At 57.3% G+C, this 15,654-nt stretch overlaps 2 protein-coding genes across 3 annotated transcripts; one reads left to right on the top strand and one right to left on the bottom strand.

Annotated features, from left to right (window-relative positions):
* The first annotated feature begins 357 nt into the window (after positions 1-357).
* On the top strand, positions 358-10,373 carry NR2F6 (nuclear receptor subfamily 2 group F member 6). The gene is made up of 4 exons (XM_081134675.1): positions 358-1,354; positions 4,923-5,017; positions 7,755-8,321; positions 9,623-10,373. Exons 1-4 carry the CDS (start codon positions 1,068-1,070, stop codon positions 9,895-9,897), a joined length of 1,224 nt encoding a protein of 407 aa, XP_080990801.1. The 5' UTR covers positions 358-1,067; the 3' UTR covers positions 9,898-10,373.
* A 2,297-nt stretch (positions 10,374-12,670) lies between these two features.
* OCEL1 (occludin/ELL domain containing 1) lies at positions 12,671-14,821 on the bottom strand. 2 transcript variants are annotated; one of them, XM_081135409.1, is made up of 6 exons: positions 14,731-14,821; positions 14,208-14,384; positions 13,930-14,072; positions 13,547-13,715; positions 13,247-13,300; positions 12,671-13,070 (listed from the first exon to the last, which is right to left on the bottom strand). In XM_081135409.1, exons 2-6 carry the CDS (start codon positions 14,283-14,285, stop codon positions 12,948-12,950), a joined length of 567 nt encoding a protein of 188 aa, XP_080991535.1. In that variant the 5' UTR covers positions 14,286-14,384; positions 14,731-14,821; the 3' UTR covers positions 12,671-12,947. The 2 variants fall into 2 exon arrangements, with proteins under 2 accessions (XP_080991535.1, XP_080991536.1); XM_081135410.1 differs by having other exon boundaries at positions 13,547-13,712.
* Positions 14,822-15,654: the final 833 nt, after the last annotated feature.

Raw genomic sequence — 15,654 nt, 5'->3', positions numbered from 1 at the left:
TGAGGGGCTTCCTTTGAGGGCGGTGGAGCGAGGCAATGTCCAAAACAGGAGTGGAGGGGAGGGTCCTGTAAAGGTATCTTAGCGAGGCTGCGGAAAGGCTGAGGGCAGCGGCTGCTCAGGTTCCCGCCACGGCCGGGCAGGGGTTAAGGCTGGAGCGGGGGTGTACAGGGGCGAGGGTGAGGAGGGGGAGGGTCAGGCCCAGCAGCTAGGCGCTCCGCCCTTGCCCCTCCCGCCGGCGCCGGGCGCCGCGCACGGCCACCCATGCCCTTATAAGGGCGGCTGTCGCCAGGGCAACGAGTGCCCGCCCCCAGCCCGCGGCGCGCGCCCCTGCCCCCGCCCCCGCCCCCCGCCCGCCCCGCGAATGGAACGTTGTGTGTCAAACCGGCCGCAGCGCGAGGCCGGCGCACGGGGTCGGCGGTGGCGGCGAGAGAGAGGCTCGGGCCCAAGCTCAGGCCCAGGCCTGGCGTGCGCGGCCACAGCGGGGGCGGCAGCTCGGGAAGCGCCGGCCCTCGGCCCTGCAGGCCCGGAGCGGCCGCCGGGGGGGCCCCGGCGACCCAGGGGGCGCGGCGACCAGCCCCAAGCGTGCCCGCCGCCCCTCCCCCTCGCCACGGGCGGTAGCGCAACTTGCGGCCAAACTTTCCCCCCGGCCTCCCGCGCCCGGATGGCGGCCCGCTAAGTTGGCCGCAGCACCCGGCCGAGAGGCGGCCAGGCCAGAGGGCGACCCCTGCGCAGCCCGGGCCGGGCCATGGCCCGCGCGCCCCCGCCGGGGCCTCAGGGCGGCGGGGCGCGAGTCCCCGGGGCCCCTGGCCGGCGCCTCTAGTGCGGCCCCCCCGGCCCCGGGCCCGGCCCCGCGCACGCGTGGGAAAGTTGGCCTGGAACCGGCCCGACCAGTTCCGCCCGGGCGGGCGGACCGGCCGCAGGAAGTTGCTGCAAAACTTTTTTGGGGGGTGCTGCGGGTGCCCCCCGTGCGCCGGGGCTGTATGCGCACCGCGTAGAGTCCCCCGGGCCGACGGGTGCCCGGCGGGAGGAGCGCGGAGGGGGCGCCCCGGCCCCGCTGCCTTGGGGCTATGGCCATGGTGACCGGCGGCTGGGGCGGCCCCGGCGGCGGCGGCGGCGATACGAACGGTGTGGACAAGGCGGGCGGCTACCCGCGCGCGGCCGAGGAAGACTCGGCCTCACCCCCCGGCGCCGCCAGCGACGCGGAGCTGGGCGACGAGGAGCGGCCGGGGCTGCAGGTGGACTGCGTGGTGTGCGGGGACAAGTCGAGCGGCAAGCACTACGGCGTCTTCACCTGCGAAGGCTGCAAGAGCTTCTTCAAGCGGAGCATCCGCCGCAACCTCAGCTACACCTGCCGGTGAGCCCCACATCCGAGCCCCGCCGCTTGCACCGGGCCCAGCCTGGCCTGGGCCCTGACCTGCTCGGTCACCTTGGGCCTGGTGCTGACCTTCCTGGGCCTCCACTCTCCCTCTGAGGTAGGGGCACAGCCCCCTGCCCCCCTCTCCCTTCCATTCCTGGGAATGTGTATACAGTCGGCGCTGTATAGATGCTGTTCCTCCCATCAGGTGGTCCCTTGAGTCTTCCGCCCCAGTTCCTCACTGCTCTCTCCCTGGCTTTTCTCCAGGAGGGGGCATCTCCCCTCGAAGAGGTTTTGGGGTGCTGTCAAAGGTGGGACCTTAACCCCAGGACACCCGTTGGGAACGTCATTGTGCGGGGACCCCGCGGGAATTGAAGGTGGAACTTGGACTGTGCAGCTCGCAGCGTCCAGGGGCCATTGTCTGCGGCCTCAGGGATCGATACGGCGCGCCCTTGGGGTCAAATATCACTTCCAAAGTCGCCCTGGCCAAGGGAGATGTTGGCAAAAGTGAGGCCAGGGGGCACAGGGTGGCCTCCTTCCCATGGAGGACCCTATTGTTGGGGGGAGCCGGACCAGCCTATCCGTGGGCACCCACCCTGGGCTCACCCTGGGCAGTGGGTCACTGGAAACGCTGCTGGAGGGTGGGGAGGGCAGGTGGATTTGACCCATACCTCTGCTGCTCCACCCCAGCAGCCAGGAGTAGGATGAGACCTGGGACTCCTGGAAAATCCCTGAAACTTAGGTGGCTCCACTTAGGGTGGGGTGAATGTTTCCGAGAGGGCCTGGATTGTGCTAGGTTGGAGTCCCCATTAAGAGGGCGGGCTTTGCTAGCTTCTTTGGTTAGAGCTGGGGTTGGGTGTCCAGCCCAGGTCCCCCTTCCCACCACTCTTGGGTGAGCATTTTTTTTGCTCCATTGACAGGCCCCTACTCTGAGTCCCACACGAACATGCCTGGGCTCTGCAGAGCCATTATGGGGATCCCCATTTTCCATATGCGTAAAACTGAGTCTAAGAGAGGTCCTGGTGTCTGTTCTGGGTCACCCAAGGAGAGAACCTGCCCCAATTGGGGCTTAGCAAGGGGAACTGTGGGGTGGGGAAGAGAGAGGTGGCTAAGTTGGGGTCAGGGCCCTCCCCAGGGAAGGCTTGCTGGAGAAGCTACTGGGCAGATCCCTGGGCACCTGGAGTTTGGCCCCAGGTCTGAGGTCAGGGCTTGTCTGGGGTGGCTGTGCGTGCGTGCGTGCGTGCGTGCGTGTGTGTGTGTGTGTGTGTGTGTGTGTGTGTGAGAGAGAGAGAGAGAGAGAGAGAGAGAGAGAGAGGGAGAGAGCTGATTTCCTCCCTCCTCCAGTGCTAACTGGGCCACCAGACTGGCCTCATTCTTGCTGCTGGAATAACTGCCTGCTTTCTGGCCGGGTCTTTGGGGAGGGTAAAGGAGGGGCTCAGGCAATTTTGGGGTCCCAGAGGCTCCCTGAGGGCAGGAGCACCAAAGTGGGGGAGAGGAGACATTGTTAGGGGCTGACAGGTTCTTCCGAAGCTCAGGGCTGTCACCAGGTGACATCACTGCTCCTCAGCAAAGTTTCCTCAGGGCCCATCCTGGGTGGTGTGATGCCAGCCCCCCGGAGAGACTCTTGCTCCAAGCCCAGCCCTCTTATAGTCTGGTGGAGACACAGTGAGATGCAGATGCACAGAGCCTTTGGGGTCTGGGCTGGGCCGGGCCAAAGGGAGGGATAGTTCTGGGGTTTCAGGAGAGAAGACTGCCTGGAGGAGGGCAGCAGGAGATGGCCTTAAAGTGAGGGGTTTGGTCCAGGCAGATGTCCAATGGCAGGTTGGGGGAGCATTGTTGTAAGATGAGACCACTCAGGCATGGGAGAAGTTAGAATTGAGTGAGCCTGAAATGCTAGACTGAGGTTGCCACAGGGAGCCATGGAGGGTGTGTGAGCAAGGGAGGGCTCTGATCAAATTGAACTAGAAGCCATAAGTCCAGGGAGGAAGCTTAGTTGGGCCCTGGGGTTGGGCCAAGCATGTGCTTTTTAGGTAGGATAATGGAACTTTCTGTTTCCCCATCTGGAGAAACAGGAAAGCTGTCTTGACTTCAAAGCTGGGGAAGTTGAGGCAGAAGGTTCTGGGCCTCCCCTCAGGTGAGGGGGCCCTGATGTGGGCCCCTGCCTGCCCACCCAGCCACCCCAGGCCTGGCTGTTTCCAGGCTGCTGCCCCCAGCTTGCTGCCAGGACCCTCCCACTGCCTGCCTGCTGGGCTTTGTTCTGGTTCTGCCTGAGCTCCCTCCGCCTCCTCCTGGGGGCTGGGGCTGTTTAGGGGCAGAAGCCTGGGCTCAGAGGCTGCCACTTGCAGGATCCAGGCACTCAGAGGCCCCCCAGAGCCTCAGCTCTTCTAAAGCTGTCATTGGCACTCCCTGCTGGGGCCTGGGGCTTGGGGCCTGACCCTTCCCTTCCCCAGTGCATTTCATATGGAGCTGGCATCTGGCCTCCCATTTCCAAATGAGGAAACTGAGGCTTCGTAGAGAAGTTGCTGCTAGAGGGTCAGGGCTGTGTATCCAGCTGAGAGGTGATTTTTAACTTTATTAAGTGTTTTACTCTGTGATTTTCTCTGGGTGAACAACTTGGTGCTCAGCTGTTAGCTCAGGGGTGTCTGCCCCAGGTCTGGGCCCCAGAGAGCCCTGAGCCCAGGGTGGAGAGAGTTATGGAGGGGCAGGGGCCAAGGGGAAGAGGTGCTGGGGACATATGAAGAAGCAGCTCCTGAATCCTTCTACTTGTGGTTGACTCTAGACAGGGAGCTCAGCTCACTGCCTCTCAGGGCTGGGCTACCTGTCCCATACCTGGGAGAGGCAACAACAATCCCTGAGGGCCACTAGAAGGAAGCTTCTTGGGCTCAGTTAGGAGTTGGAAGGTCTTTGCAGAGGAAGAGACATGGGTATGGGGTCTTAAAGTGGGGACAGGAGTTTGTTCGTTCATTTATTCATTCAGTCATTCATTCATTGGTGGCAGCCTTGTGTAGGACAGTAATGCTGGCACCCCACAGTGCTGTGATCCCATAGAGGACTGCCCTGGTCTGGCCTGGCCTCTACTCTCTTAGTCAACTCATAAAGCCCAGCTCCCTGACTGTGTATCTTCTCTGCTGTCCATTGCCCTGGGACAAAGACCCCACCCCTTAGCCTCACAGTGACTACATAAAATGAAATGTTTAGGCCTCCATATTTTCACATTTCCAACTTTTTGCTCTCCTTGCACTCTCTCCTTATAATTGCCTTTCCATTCACCTCAGGAACTATTCATCCTTCAAAATCCAGTTCCAACATACCCTCCCCCATGTGCTGATCTACTTTGTGACAGACTCTTATTCATCCGTCAGCACCCACCCCCAATTGTCCTTTCTTCTTTGTAGACCTGCAGGCTTAGCCTCTGTGCCCCTTTGGGCCACCTGCCCAGCCTGGGGTGGGTGGGTTACCAGTGTTTCCCAGGTGCAGCCTTCACAGTTGGCTCATAGGGTGGCTTGGGGAGCAGGACGTGGGTGTCACAGTGACCGTGACCCACATGGTGACCTCTGCATCCCCACAGGTCCAATCGTGACTGTCAGATAGACCAGCATCACCGGAACCAGTGCCAATACTGCCGCCTCAAGAAGTGCTTCCGGGTGGGCATGAGGAAGGAGGGTGAGTCTCTGCTGGGGTGGAGCAGACAGAGGGTAGACAAATGGCCCGCCCTTCACTCTCTCTCTCGGGGTCTAGTGCCTGCTAACCTCATTACCACCGATCTGAGATCCCATGGGCCTCAGTCTGGCCCAGGGCTGGAGGAATCCAATTATCCGTGGCTGCCCAGTGGCTGTGCTGGAGCTGAGGCTGCAAGGGATGCCCTGACTTGGGCCCATGTTAGGACTGTTCTCTGGCCCCCCTGGCCTCAGAGGCAGTACTTCCAGGTGGGCCCTGGCCCTGACACCTCAGTGACCCCCTGCCCCCACCCTTAGCCTGGCCACTGCTTTCTGAACAAGGACATATTTTTCTATTTGACTTTCTCTCCCTCCCCACTCCACCCCTGCTTTATGTTTGCCCAAGGCAGGAACTTGCCCGATTAAGTCAAAGGGCAGCCTGTCCTTCTGCCTGACCCCTGGCCCTGGGAGCCAGAGGGAGGCCCAGCCTCTTGTCTCTGCCCTGGGGACTTGGGTGGATATGTGCTGGCAACTGGCCCTAGAACTCCACCCTTAGAATTGAAGTGGAATGTAGAGACTTCCACCAGAAGTCTGGGAACTCTAGAGCAGAATCTGGCCCCCATGCTAGGCGTCATGTCTCTGCCTGGACTCTCACAGGCCAGGCCAGCAGTTCTTTGCATTTAAATGGAATCTTTCCTGGTCTAAAGTTCATTTCTTCTCTGTTGGGCCTCCAGAAGGAGCTAGGAACAGCTGCTCAGACTCTGTTTCTTAAACCATCTGGTTATTCCCTTTGGTCCTGTTAAGTTTGAGGTGACTCTTCTGCCTCCTTCCCCCACCTAGATTTGCCTCTTCTTGTCCATTTGACCTAAAATCCCTCTGTACTTCAAATTGGCTTCAGATCTCCTGTCTCAGGAGTGGATACCATCATAATTGCAGGTCATGCCCCAAGCACAGTCCTACCTCAGGGCCTTTGCATGGGTTCTTCCTTCTGCCTGGCACGCTCTTCCCCCAGACACTTGCATGGCTTCCTCCCTCACTTCCTTTAAGGTTTGCTTAAACAACACTTCCTAGAGAAGCCTTCCTGACTACCCTTCATCCTCCTTGATTTTGCACCATTTACCTTGCTCTGCATTTTACTTGCTCCCTTACCAGAATGTCCACTCTCTGACGATGGACTTCTCTCTTGTTTTCTGCCATATCCCCAGTGTCTATAGACCAGGTCCTAGAACACAAAAGGTGCTCAATAAATGTTTCTTGGCTTGAATTGCTATCCATTGAGCCCTTACTATGTACCAAGTGCTGTTCTAAGCAAGTTAGATAGATTCTTATGTAATTCAGTGATGGGTATCATCATCTTTATTATTATCTCCTAAATTTTACAGATGAGGAAACTGAGCACAGAGCAGAGAGGTGAGGCCATTTGCGAGGATATGAGAGCAGTAGAGTTATGATTTGGGCTTGAACCCACACATTCTGGGCTGAATGAAGAGGAAGACTGGGGAAAGGATGCTCAGGAAGTGGGAACAGCAAGTACAAAGGCCCTGGAACATGGCCAAGGGATGGAGGAATAGTAGGGGTGGGGTTTAGAACCAAGTGAGCAAAGGGGTTAGGAGAACGTCCCCCAACATCCGAGAGCACGGCTTAACCAAGCCCCTGCTTCTGCCCCCGGCTCTGTCCATATCCCCCTCTCCATCTGCTCCATTGCAAGTTGACCAGAAGTTTATGGAGGTGGCAAGACAGGGCCTGCCAACTCAGTAAAGCTCAGTCTCTGCCTGGCACCCAGCCTAGCCTGCCCCTCTTTCCACCTACCTGGTCACTGGGGACAGTGGCTGAGGCCAGCAGTGCGTACTCCACCTCCTCATGGTCAAGACTACTAATGGTAGCTAATGTTTATTGTGCACCCACTACTGTCCAGGATTCCATTTTCAGCACTGGGGCCACTGCAGTGACCCAGAAAGACAGATCCTCTTGGGGGCCATGACCTGGGGGGCAGGGCTCGGAGCTAGAGAAATGACCTGATCTCCATAGGTGAGATTACTTGCTTATGGACAAGCTAGCCAAGGTCCCAAGTCCTGGGAAAATACTGTCTCCCTGGCCTTACTTTCAGCTCTGGGACTTCCTTGATTGATAGATAGGGGCATGATTGACAGGTCAAGCATCCCTGGCTGCTGAATGGAGCTCACACAGTCCAGTGGGAGAGGGCTACCTATGCTTGAAATTTGTCCCCACCCATTGGTCCCATTCCCACCCAGGAAGGTCCCCCCCCAATCATGGTCCTTCTCTGTAGGAAGTTGGGTGGGGTTGGGGGCTGGACAAGGGCTCAGGCTGGAGGCACAAGGCAGAGCAGGGAGGGGCCTTCAGAACCCTGGCCCTTGGCCTCCCAGCCAGCTGTGTGCCCATGGGGTGGGGTTGGGGGTTTCAGGGAAAGGCTAGGTGCGGTGGGCCTTAGAGGGGAGCCGCTGAGTGACCCTCCGATGACTTTGTCTTTCCCCCTTTATTTCTCCCTACCTGCTTACCACGATTCTCTGGATATCCACTTTCCCTATTCCTTCCCTCCTCCTCCCTCTCCCTGCCACCTCTCTTCTCCCTCTCTACCCTCCCATGTTCCTTCATCCTCCCCCTTACCCATTTTCATCATTCCTCCCCCATCTCCTTACCCCTCATCCCTTCTCTCCTCTCCTGTCTCCCCCATCTCCTGTCCCCCCTCTCTCCTCCCTCCTGCCCCTCTCTCTCCCCCCTCCCAGCGGTCCAGCGTGGCCGCATCCCGCACTCGCTGCCTGGTGCTGTGGCCGCCTCCTCGGGCAGCCCCCCGGGCTCGGTGTTGGCTGCAGCGGTGGCGGGCGGGGACCTCTTCCCGGGGCAGCCTGTGTCGGAGCTGATCGCGCAGTTGCTGCGTGCCGAGCCCTACCCCGCAGCGGCTGGGCGCTTTGGCGGGGGCGGCGGTTCGTCGGGCGCAGTGCTGGGAATCGACAATGTGTGTGAGCTGGCAGCACGGCTGCTGTTCAGCACAGTGGAGTGGGCACGCCACGCGCCCTTCTTCCCTGACCTGCCGGTAGCCGACCAGGTGGCGCTGCTGCGTCTGAGCTGGAGCGAGCTGTTCGTGCTGAACGCTGCGCAGGCGGCGCTGCCCCTGCACACAGCGCCGCTGCTGGCCGCAGCTGGTCTGCACGCCGCACCCATGGCCGCTGAGCGCGCTGTGGCCTTCATGGATCAGGTGCGCGCCTTCCAGGAGCAGGTGGACAAGCTGGGCCGCCTGCAGGTTGACTCCGCAGAATACGGCTGCCTCAAGGCCATTGCGCTGTTCACACCTGGTAAGATGCACTCCAGAAGGGGGACTGGGGGACTCTGTGGGGATGGGGGATGACCCCATAACCCTTCACTCTCTGACCCCCTGCCTGCCAGACCTGTGGCCCTGCACCTGCTGTGAGTGCTAATGGGGGCAGTGGAGGAGCTGATATAGGAGGTGTGATGCCCTGATGCCCCCATCCCAGATCCCAGGTCTCCCTATGAACTCGGATTCTGGTCCCTAGACCCCAGGCTGGGTCTAGACTGGTGACTCAGTTTCTAACAGCCTCTCTGCCTGATTTTTGGTCTCCCTGAGACACCCCCACCCCACTCTCCACCCTCTCTTCAAAGTGCTCTTTGTGGTCAATAAGCCCTGCCAGCAGAGAGGCGGGGTCACAGGAGGGGAGGTCCCTGATACCTGGTCTGGCCCCTTCTGCCCCCTACTACTCCCTGATCCGCAGGCCCCCAAGTCCTCTGCTGCTAGTTCCCCAGATCAGGGTGCTCTTCTTACTTAGCACTTATGAAGGGCTGCCAGGCAGGGGTGCCCTGACACCTGGTTCTGGGTCCTCCCCTAATTTCTGTGACCCCAGACCTCTGACACAGAGCCCCCAACCTGCCCCTGGGGCAGCCTCCAGGGCTGCACTGGATTGAGAAGGGGTGTGGCTTTGAGGTCCTTCCCATTGAGGAGGGGTGAGGCTGTCCTAATATCTTCCCTTCCAGTTGTAACTAACTATCCAGCTGCCAAAGCCCTACCTAATTCTAGGGACTGGTGGCATAGCTGGCACTGTAACCTGGAAGGTTCCAGACCCTACTAGGTGTCTTCTTGGGGCCAGTGATGCAGGAACCAGACCCAGGCCATTCTGAGAGGTGGCTTTCATGTGAAAAATACAGCTTTGCCTTCCTTCTTTCCCAAGAAGACTCCTCTGCCCCCCACCTTCAGGGGGCCCCATCTAGACACTGTCACATTCACTTAAGCCCCAGGTCCCTCTGGACCTTGCCTTCCTCCCCAAGCCCCCTCCCCAGTCCACTGTTTCCCTTGAACTTGATTAGAAGTTGCCTCCCTGACAAGGCCTCAGTTAGGGCCCCATCTACCCTTGAGGTATCATTGCATGCGCTCTTGTGTTATTGTCCTCAGATGAGGTCACCTCCATTATCTTTTGGGAAGTGACACTTTCTTAGACACCCCCACTCTTGCCCCAGGTCCCTATCTCCCACCTCCTGATTGCCCCACTCCCTCTATATCCATAGCCCCAATGGTGTCCCCAATCACCCCTGGGGCTGTGTGTCCTCTTGCCACATCCTACCCCATCTGACCTTGTCCTTCCAGATGCCTGTGGCCTCTCAGACCCCGCACATGTGGAGAGCCTGCAGGAGAAGGCACAGGTGGCCCTCACTGAGTATGTGCGGGCCCAGTACCCATCCCAGCCGCAACGCTTTGGGCGCCTGCTGCTGCGGCTCCCCGCCCTGCGTGCCGTCCCTGCTTCCCTCATCTCCCAGCTGTTCTTCATGCGCCTAGTGGGCAAGACCCCCATCGAGACGCTGATCCGAGACATGCTGCTGTCCGGAAGTACCTTCAACTGGCCCTACGGCTCAGGCCAGTGACTGGACAGGACCCAGGGCACCATGGCTGGGTCTGCAGACCTCAAGGGATGTGGCTGCTCGAGCCTCAGGGGCGATCCACAGACAGAGGACCCCAGCCTCTCTCCTCAGACTCCTATTTTTTAAAGACTGTGAAATGTTTGTCTTTTCTGTTTTTTAAATGATCATGAAACCAAAAAGTGACTGATTGTCCAGGCTCTGGCCTCGTCCTCCCTAGAACCTACTGGCCAAGATGGGGGGAGGGACTGAGGTTCCAATCCTTGGACAGTCTTGTCCCTCAGTGCCTCAGGCATGAACTCATGGGATGGTGGAGTTGGCTTCCTGCTGTGATGGACAGAGGCCTGGTGTCTAGACTGGAGGGGCAGCTGCAGCCAGGCAGGAGTCACGTGCACCAGGTAGCTTCTCTGTACACATGATCCACGTTGGACACTACATGGTAAATGAATCAAGGCCAATAATAAAGGTGTTTCCTACCTGCAGTCTCCGTTATTTTTTCCCCTGTTGATTTTTAGAAAGAGTGGAAGGAAAGGAAGGGGGGAAAGAGGCAGAGAAACATGGATGTGAGAGAGACACCGATTGGTTGTCTCCCGCACACGCCCCGACTAGGGCTGGTGATCGAATCTGCAGCCCCGGTACATGCCTTTGAACAGGAATCGAACCTGTGGTTCTTCGGTGTGTGGGCCAATGCTCTAACCACTGACCCACACCGGCCAGGGCTCCATCATCTTGAGGGGAGGGCAGCCTACCATGGGGACCCACTTCTGCCACCTAGAAAACCCTCAGTGTGACAACAGCCCTACTTGCTGTTTGTATTGGACAGAGTTGTGGGGAAACAGACTGGGGTGGGGTGGGGGGCTGAATCTGTAGAAGTTAAGCCTAGCAGATGGCTCAGGTTCAAATTCAGGCTCTGACTTCAGAGAGTGAGCCTCACAGATTCATACATGGCCTGGACCAAACACCTCATTGTTTGGTCAGCTCTTAATCGTGGCATCTGGCCCCGGTGTCCGCAGGGAAAACATCTGGGGCTAGTTCTGTCACTTGATAGCCCAGACAGGCCCTCCATTTCCCTGGCCACCATGATTGGTTTGGGGAGAGCATGTGGCCTAGAGCTGGCCAGTGAGATTGGATGGTGGGATTTGGAACTAGGAGGATACAATCAAAGTAGAGCCAAAAGAGGATCAACTTCCCAGAATGCCTTAGGAGCCCCTAGATAAAGCCATCCTGGGAACCCTTGGTTGTATCCATTCCATGAGCCCAGACTTCCCCATTTTGTGCCTGAGCCAGTTTGAGTCCACATGTAACTAAAAAACTTGTTTTGGAGACTGGCGTTTGGAAGGTGGGAACCTTTAAGGACAGACTTTGAAATGTGGACTTGAGTTGATGTGGAATGATGCAGATCACCAGGGACCTTGTCATCCTGGCTTCTAGTTTGCAGCCCAGCTCTATGATGTCAAAGGCACCTATGGGAGTTACTGCCAGGACTGTGGCTCTAGGGGGCAGGTAGAAAGGGCCTGGATGGTGGTGGGGGTGGCACCTTGGCCCTGACTGAGGTCTTATCAGACAGAGGGAAGCCCTCCATCAAAGATGTCCCTTTGAAGACAGGGAAGAACTTGGGTCTCACCCTGTAGGCTGGGCCAGTGCTTAGCCTTTAAGGCAGTCCCAGCCCTCCCAAAAGCTCCTCATTAGCACCCCAGCCTCCCCCATGTCCATTGTAGAGGCCTAGGAATTGATGAGAGTCTTGTGAGTATGCCCTGCCCCCAGAAGGGGACTGAAGTGGGAGTGGGATGGAGAGGCTACTGGGACCCCACTGGAGGCTGGACTGGTTCTTGCCCTGGGTCAGCATCTTCTGAGATGTCTTGTGGGTAAGTGAATGTATGTCCACTTCAGTTAGAACGGATACCAATGTCCCATTTCTCAGATTCACAGGACATCTGAAGACTGAGCAAGACCAATACACTTGTTTTGTTTCCAGTCCCCAGGCTAGAGACTTGGATGTCTGTCCACTCCTGACAGCTGAACTTCTACAAAACTCTATCCGTATGGCTGGCCCTTCCTGCAAGAAGTCATCTTGAGCCTCCCTGGTGGTTAAGATTGCTGTCAGGCCCTCCATCATTGCTCTCTCACATTGGGCCCAGGGCTGTCTTCCCTGAGGACAGGGGCTCCATGAGGATAGATTCAGGGACTGAGGCCTTTCTGTGACCCAGTGGCTAGTACTGCCTTCCTTGCCTGAAGTCCGCTTCCTTTATTGTCCCTGTCCCTTGTAGTTTTCCTGGAAGGCCAAGACTCAAAGAGGGCAGCTGCTGAGCTGCCACACATGGTTCCACAGGGACCCTCGCCCAGGGCCAGGCATGTGAACTATGCTCACACAGTGCCCAGTGTCAATCACTGTTCAGCTTGCAGTGCCCAGAAAATTGCACACACATTTATTTGGTTGGCATCAGGGTCTCCTGTAGGATCCAGTCTGCGTCTGCCTCCTTCAGGCGGTCCCCAGTATCATATCACATGAATTCTCTAGGAGGCTACACAAGAAAGACTCTATTGCTGAACCTGTGAAAACTCCTAGCCCCCAGGGCAACCCTATCACCTGGCCCTTCACCTTCCCACTGAAAGGGCCACTTGAGGATCTTGGAGGAGAGGGACCCTCCTGGACAGATAAGGGTTTATACCATACCCAGAAACCCCGGACAAAGCCATATCTTGGAACCTTGTTTTTTTTCCCCTCTGGAAAATAGGACAACTTTTGTGACAACGGAGTATTAAGCAGCTATGCATAGTATATATTTAAGAAATGTTTATTCCACTGGGATTGGAAAGCAGGACCTGCTTCCAGAGGATGAGTTGAGATCTAGGGCCCCCATGGGGTCAGGGTTGGGGGTCCTGAAGATCCTGGGAAGAATTCCTGGAGTAGGGATCATCAGAGCTAAGCCCCCAAAGCTGAGGCATTTACAATTAGAGTAAGAGCTAAGGGCTAGGAGGTAGAAAGAGAAACAAGGGCAAGGTGGGACCCCCCCCCCCCCATCCCAATGTGTTCCTCTGTCTGTCTGTCAGGATGCTCAGAAGTACACAGAGCCCTCGCTGTCTCCTCGGTTGTCGAATTTCTGGATCTGCGCCTTGAGGTGCCTTAGTTTGTCCTTCAGGTAGCGGCAGCGAGCCTGCTTGTCCAGAAAGCTGGGGTCCTGGGCAGGATGAGAGCCAGGGAAGTCCTTGTGGTAGTCTTGTCTATGGCCCTCAAGCTGCTTGACCCTTTGTTTTTCCTCTCTGAGCCTTGGTTTCCTTTCTGTGAAACTGGGTACTTATGGGAGTGTCAGGGATGCAAAGGTCAGTCTGTGGGATTCAGGAGGCCATGACTCACCGTCTGCTTCTTCTCAAATTCCCTCCAGACACGGGCAGCTACTTGAGCCTCCTTCTGCAAGGGGAGAAGGAGGAGGGAGACTCAGGGAGCACTGGACCCAAGAAGAGATGGGGAAACTGAGGCTCAGACACAGTGACTCATTTAGGAAGCACTTTAGGACTGATGTTGGCTCATGTGCTGTGGTGACTGCCCAGCCTGGAGGAAGAGGGTTTGGAGATCTAGACCCAATGGGTGTGCTAAAGGACAGTGTCTGGCCACCTGGAAGGGCTGTGGGACAGGGGTTTCCACCTGGTTGCTGACCTGGCTTCGGGCCGGGGGCAGTGAGGTCAGCAGAGCCTCCAGCTGCTGGAGTTTAGCCTGTGCAGAGTCCAACTCCTGCTGGAGCTCCAAGAACTCTGCATACTGGTCCTGGAACACAGCAGCGTAGCAACTCCGTTCCCTCTTACTACTCACTGCTGGGTACTTACTGCTGGGGGTTGGGGGTGGGGGTTGAAAGCAGGACAGAGTGTGAGTGTAAAGAACCCCCCTGCCTTTCCCCCAATCGGTGTAGTTTGTTTTTCTTTGCTCATGCTGGGCTCACTGCTCAAAATGCCCTTTTCTCTTACTAATTGGTCAAGTCTTATTCACTGGTCAAAGCCCCTTCCCTGTCCCCAGGCATCAGCAACCACATAGGGGACACTCACAGCTCATAGTCCGGCACTGGGTGGGACCTAGGCATATGCCCCCCAAGGATGTATCCAACAGGCTTCTTGGTGCCCTGGAGGGCCCGGGAGGGCAGTTCATCCTCAAATACAATCTTCTTGGGCCTTGCCCTGTGAGCTTCCGGCTGCGGTTAGCACAGAGAACGGGGACGCTGGTTTCGAGTTAACGAGGCTATCGGGAAGCCGGGATCCTCTAAACTGGGGGTAATGAATCCTCTGCCTAGGCTCCGCCTGGGGACCCTCCTCCAGTTCAGACTCACCGGGGGCCCCGGGCCAGGCGGGCGGAGCTGAAGGCCCCCCCGGGAGCCGTGGGTGTGGCGGGGCCCCCGGGTGGGCATCGACCTCGGGAAGGGGCCACTCGGGCGTCCCGGGGCCGACGGGCGGGTCCTGCGCGGGCCGTCGTGGCCCGCGCGTGGCGCGGGTGGTCTGCGGGCGGCCTGTGAACACGGAAGGACGCGCCTGAAGGAGGGCACCGCGCGAGGCCGCGCCGAGAAGCGAACCTGGTGACAGCCAGCTCTCCGGCCACTGGCAGGTTCCCCAACCCCGCTGTATTTGCATAGACGCACGCGATTGGTCCTCAGAGCTCGGCTGCATAACCCGGAAAGGCGCTATGCAAATGACCGAGAAGACGCAGAGTCTCCGGGGCCTCACTCAGGTTAATCACAGCGCAGCCACAAGCTCCCCGCTGAGGCGCACGGAGCCCACTGCTACCGCCCCTGAGAGGACCCCATGAGCCCCCCGCCCGGGTTGCGCGCCGCACGGACCGCTCCCGTCCGGGATCACCTGTCCCAGCGTCCGGGGCTCCGTGCTTGGGTCCACTCCCAGCGCAGTCTGAGTACGAATTGTGCCTTAACTGCAGGTGGGGTCGCTCCGCAAAGCCGGGGCGGGGCTGACGGGAGGGGCGGGCTGGCGGCGAGGGGGCGGGGCCTGGCGATGCAGGAAGTGGACTCACGTCCTGAAAACTCAGGTTTTAGTCCAATGGAATCCCGACCAGCTGCGTGTTTGGGATCGGTGAGTCACCCTCTCCGAGCCTCAGATTACTTGTCTGAAAACCGGTGGTTTTGGCGAACTTGCACTTAGAAATTATATTTTAAAAAATATTTCTCTAACTAGAGGTATATTTAGAAAGTTCAAATAATAGAAAAGATGCATAGGGCAGAAGTGAATTTCTCATCCGCCCGTCTCTAGAAGCATCAGTTAATTATGTCTTCTTCTGGAGAGATCCTGTGTCAATGACAAATATATTTTCCTCACTACAGATAATACTGCAAAAAATATTCACGTGCAAATTCCTGTGGCCGCATGTGAGGGGAAGTGGAATTGCCCCGGCAAAGAGACCTATGTATTTTAATTTGGAAAGATACTGTAAAGTTGTTTTTCAGAGAGGTTGTGCTGTTGATAGGACCAGCAGTGAAAAACACTGGTTTTCCACAAACCTTTGCAACTCAGATGTTATCACGGTTTTCTGCAAATGTATTTTCAGTTTTAAATCTCACTTAACCTGGTGAGTGAAAAAATTTAGAAACCATTTGTATTTCTTATTTCCTCCAAGTCGTTTTTGTCTTTTTTAGCTGCTCTTCCTATATTGAGGAAGTTAAACCAGGTAGTGTATCTACTTTGATGCTGTTATAAATGGGAATCTTTCAATATATTTTTTGCACATAGGAAACAAATTTATTTTTTCATTTATTTTATTCTTTTCCCCAT

The sequence above is a fragment of the Miniopterus schreibersii genome (genome assembly GCF_964146895.1).
Source record: "Miniopterus schreibersii genome assembly, chromosome: 4".
Classification (NCBI taxonomy): Eukaryota; Metazoa; Chordata; class Mammalia; order Chiroptera; family Miniopteridae; genus Miniopterus; species Miniopterus schreibersii.
This window is presented reverse-complemented; position numbering and strand designations above follow the sequence as displayed.

Coding starts and splice junctions, on each gene's coding strand:
- NR2F6 (XM_081134675.1), top strand. CDS start 1,068: ATGGCCATGGTGACCGGCGGCTGGGGCGGCCCCGGCGGCGGCGGCGGC. Junction 1,355..4,922: donor AACCTCAGCTACACCTGCCG/GTGAGCCCCACA, acceptor GCATCCCCACAG/GTCCAATCGTGACTGTCAGA. Junction 8,322..9,622: donor CATTGCGCTGTTCACACCTG/GTAAGATGCACT, acceptor TTGTCCTTCCAG/ATGCCTGTGGCCTCTCAGAC.
- OCEL1 (XM_081135409.1), bottom strand. CDS start 14,285: ATGCCCACCCGGGGGCCCCGCCACACCCACGGCTCCCGGGGGGGCCTT. Junction 13,716..13,929: donor CCAGTGCCGGACTATGAGCT/GTGAGTGTCCCC, acceptor CCCAACCCCCAG/CAGTAAGTACCCAGCAGTGA. Junction 13,301..13,546: donor TGCCCCCGGCCCGAAGCCAG/GTCAGCAACCAG, acceptor CTCCCCTTGCAG/AAGGAGGCTCAAGTAGCTGC.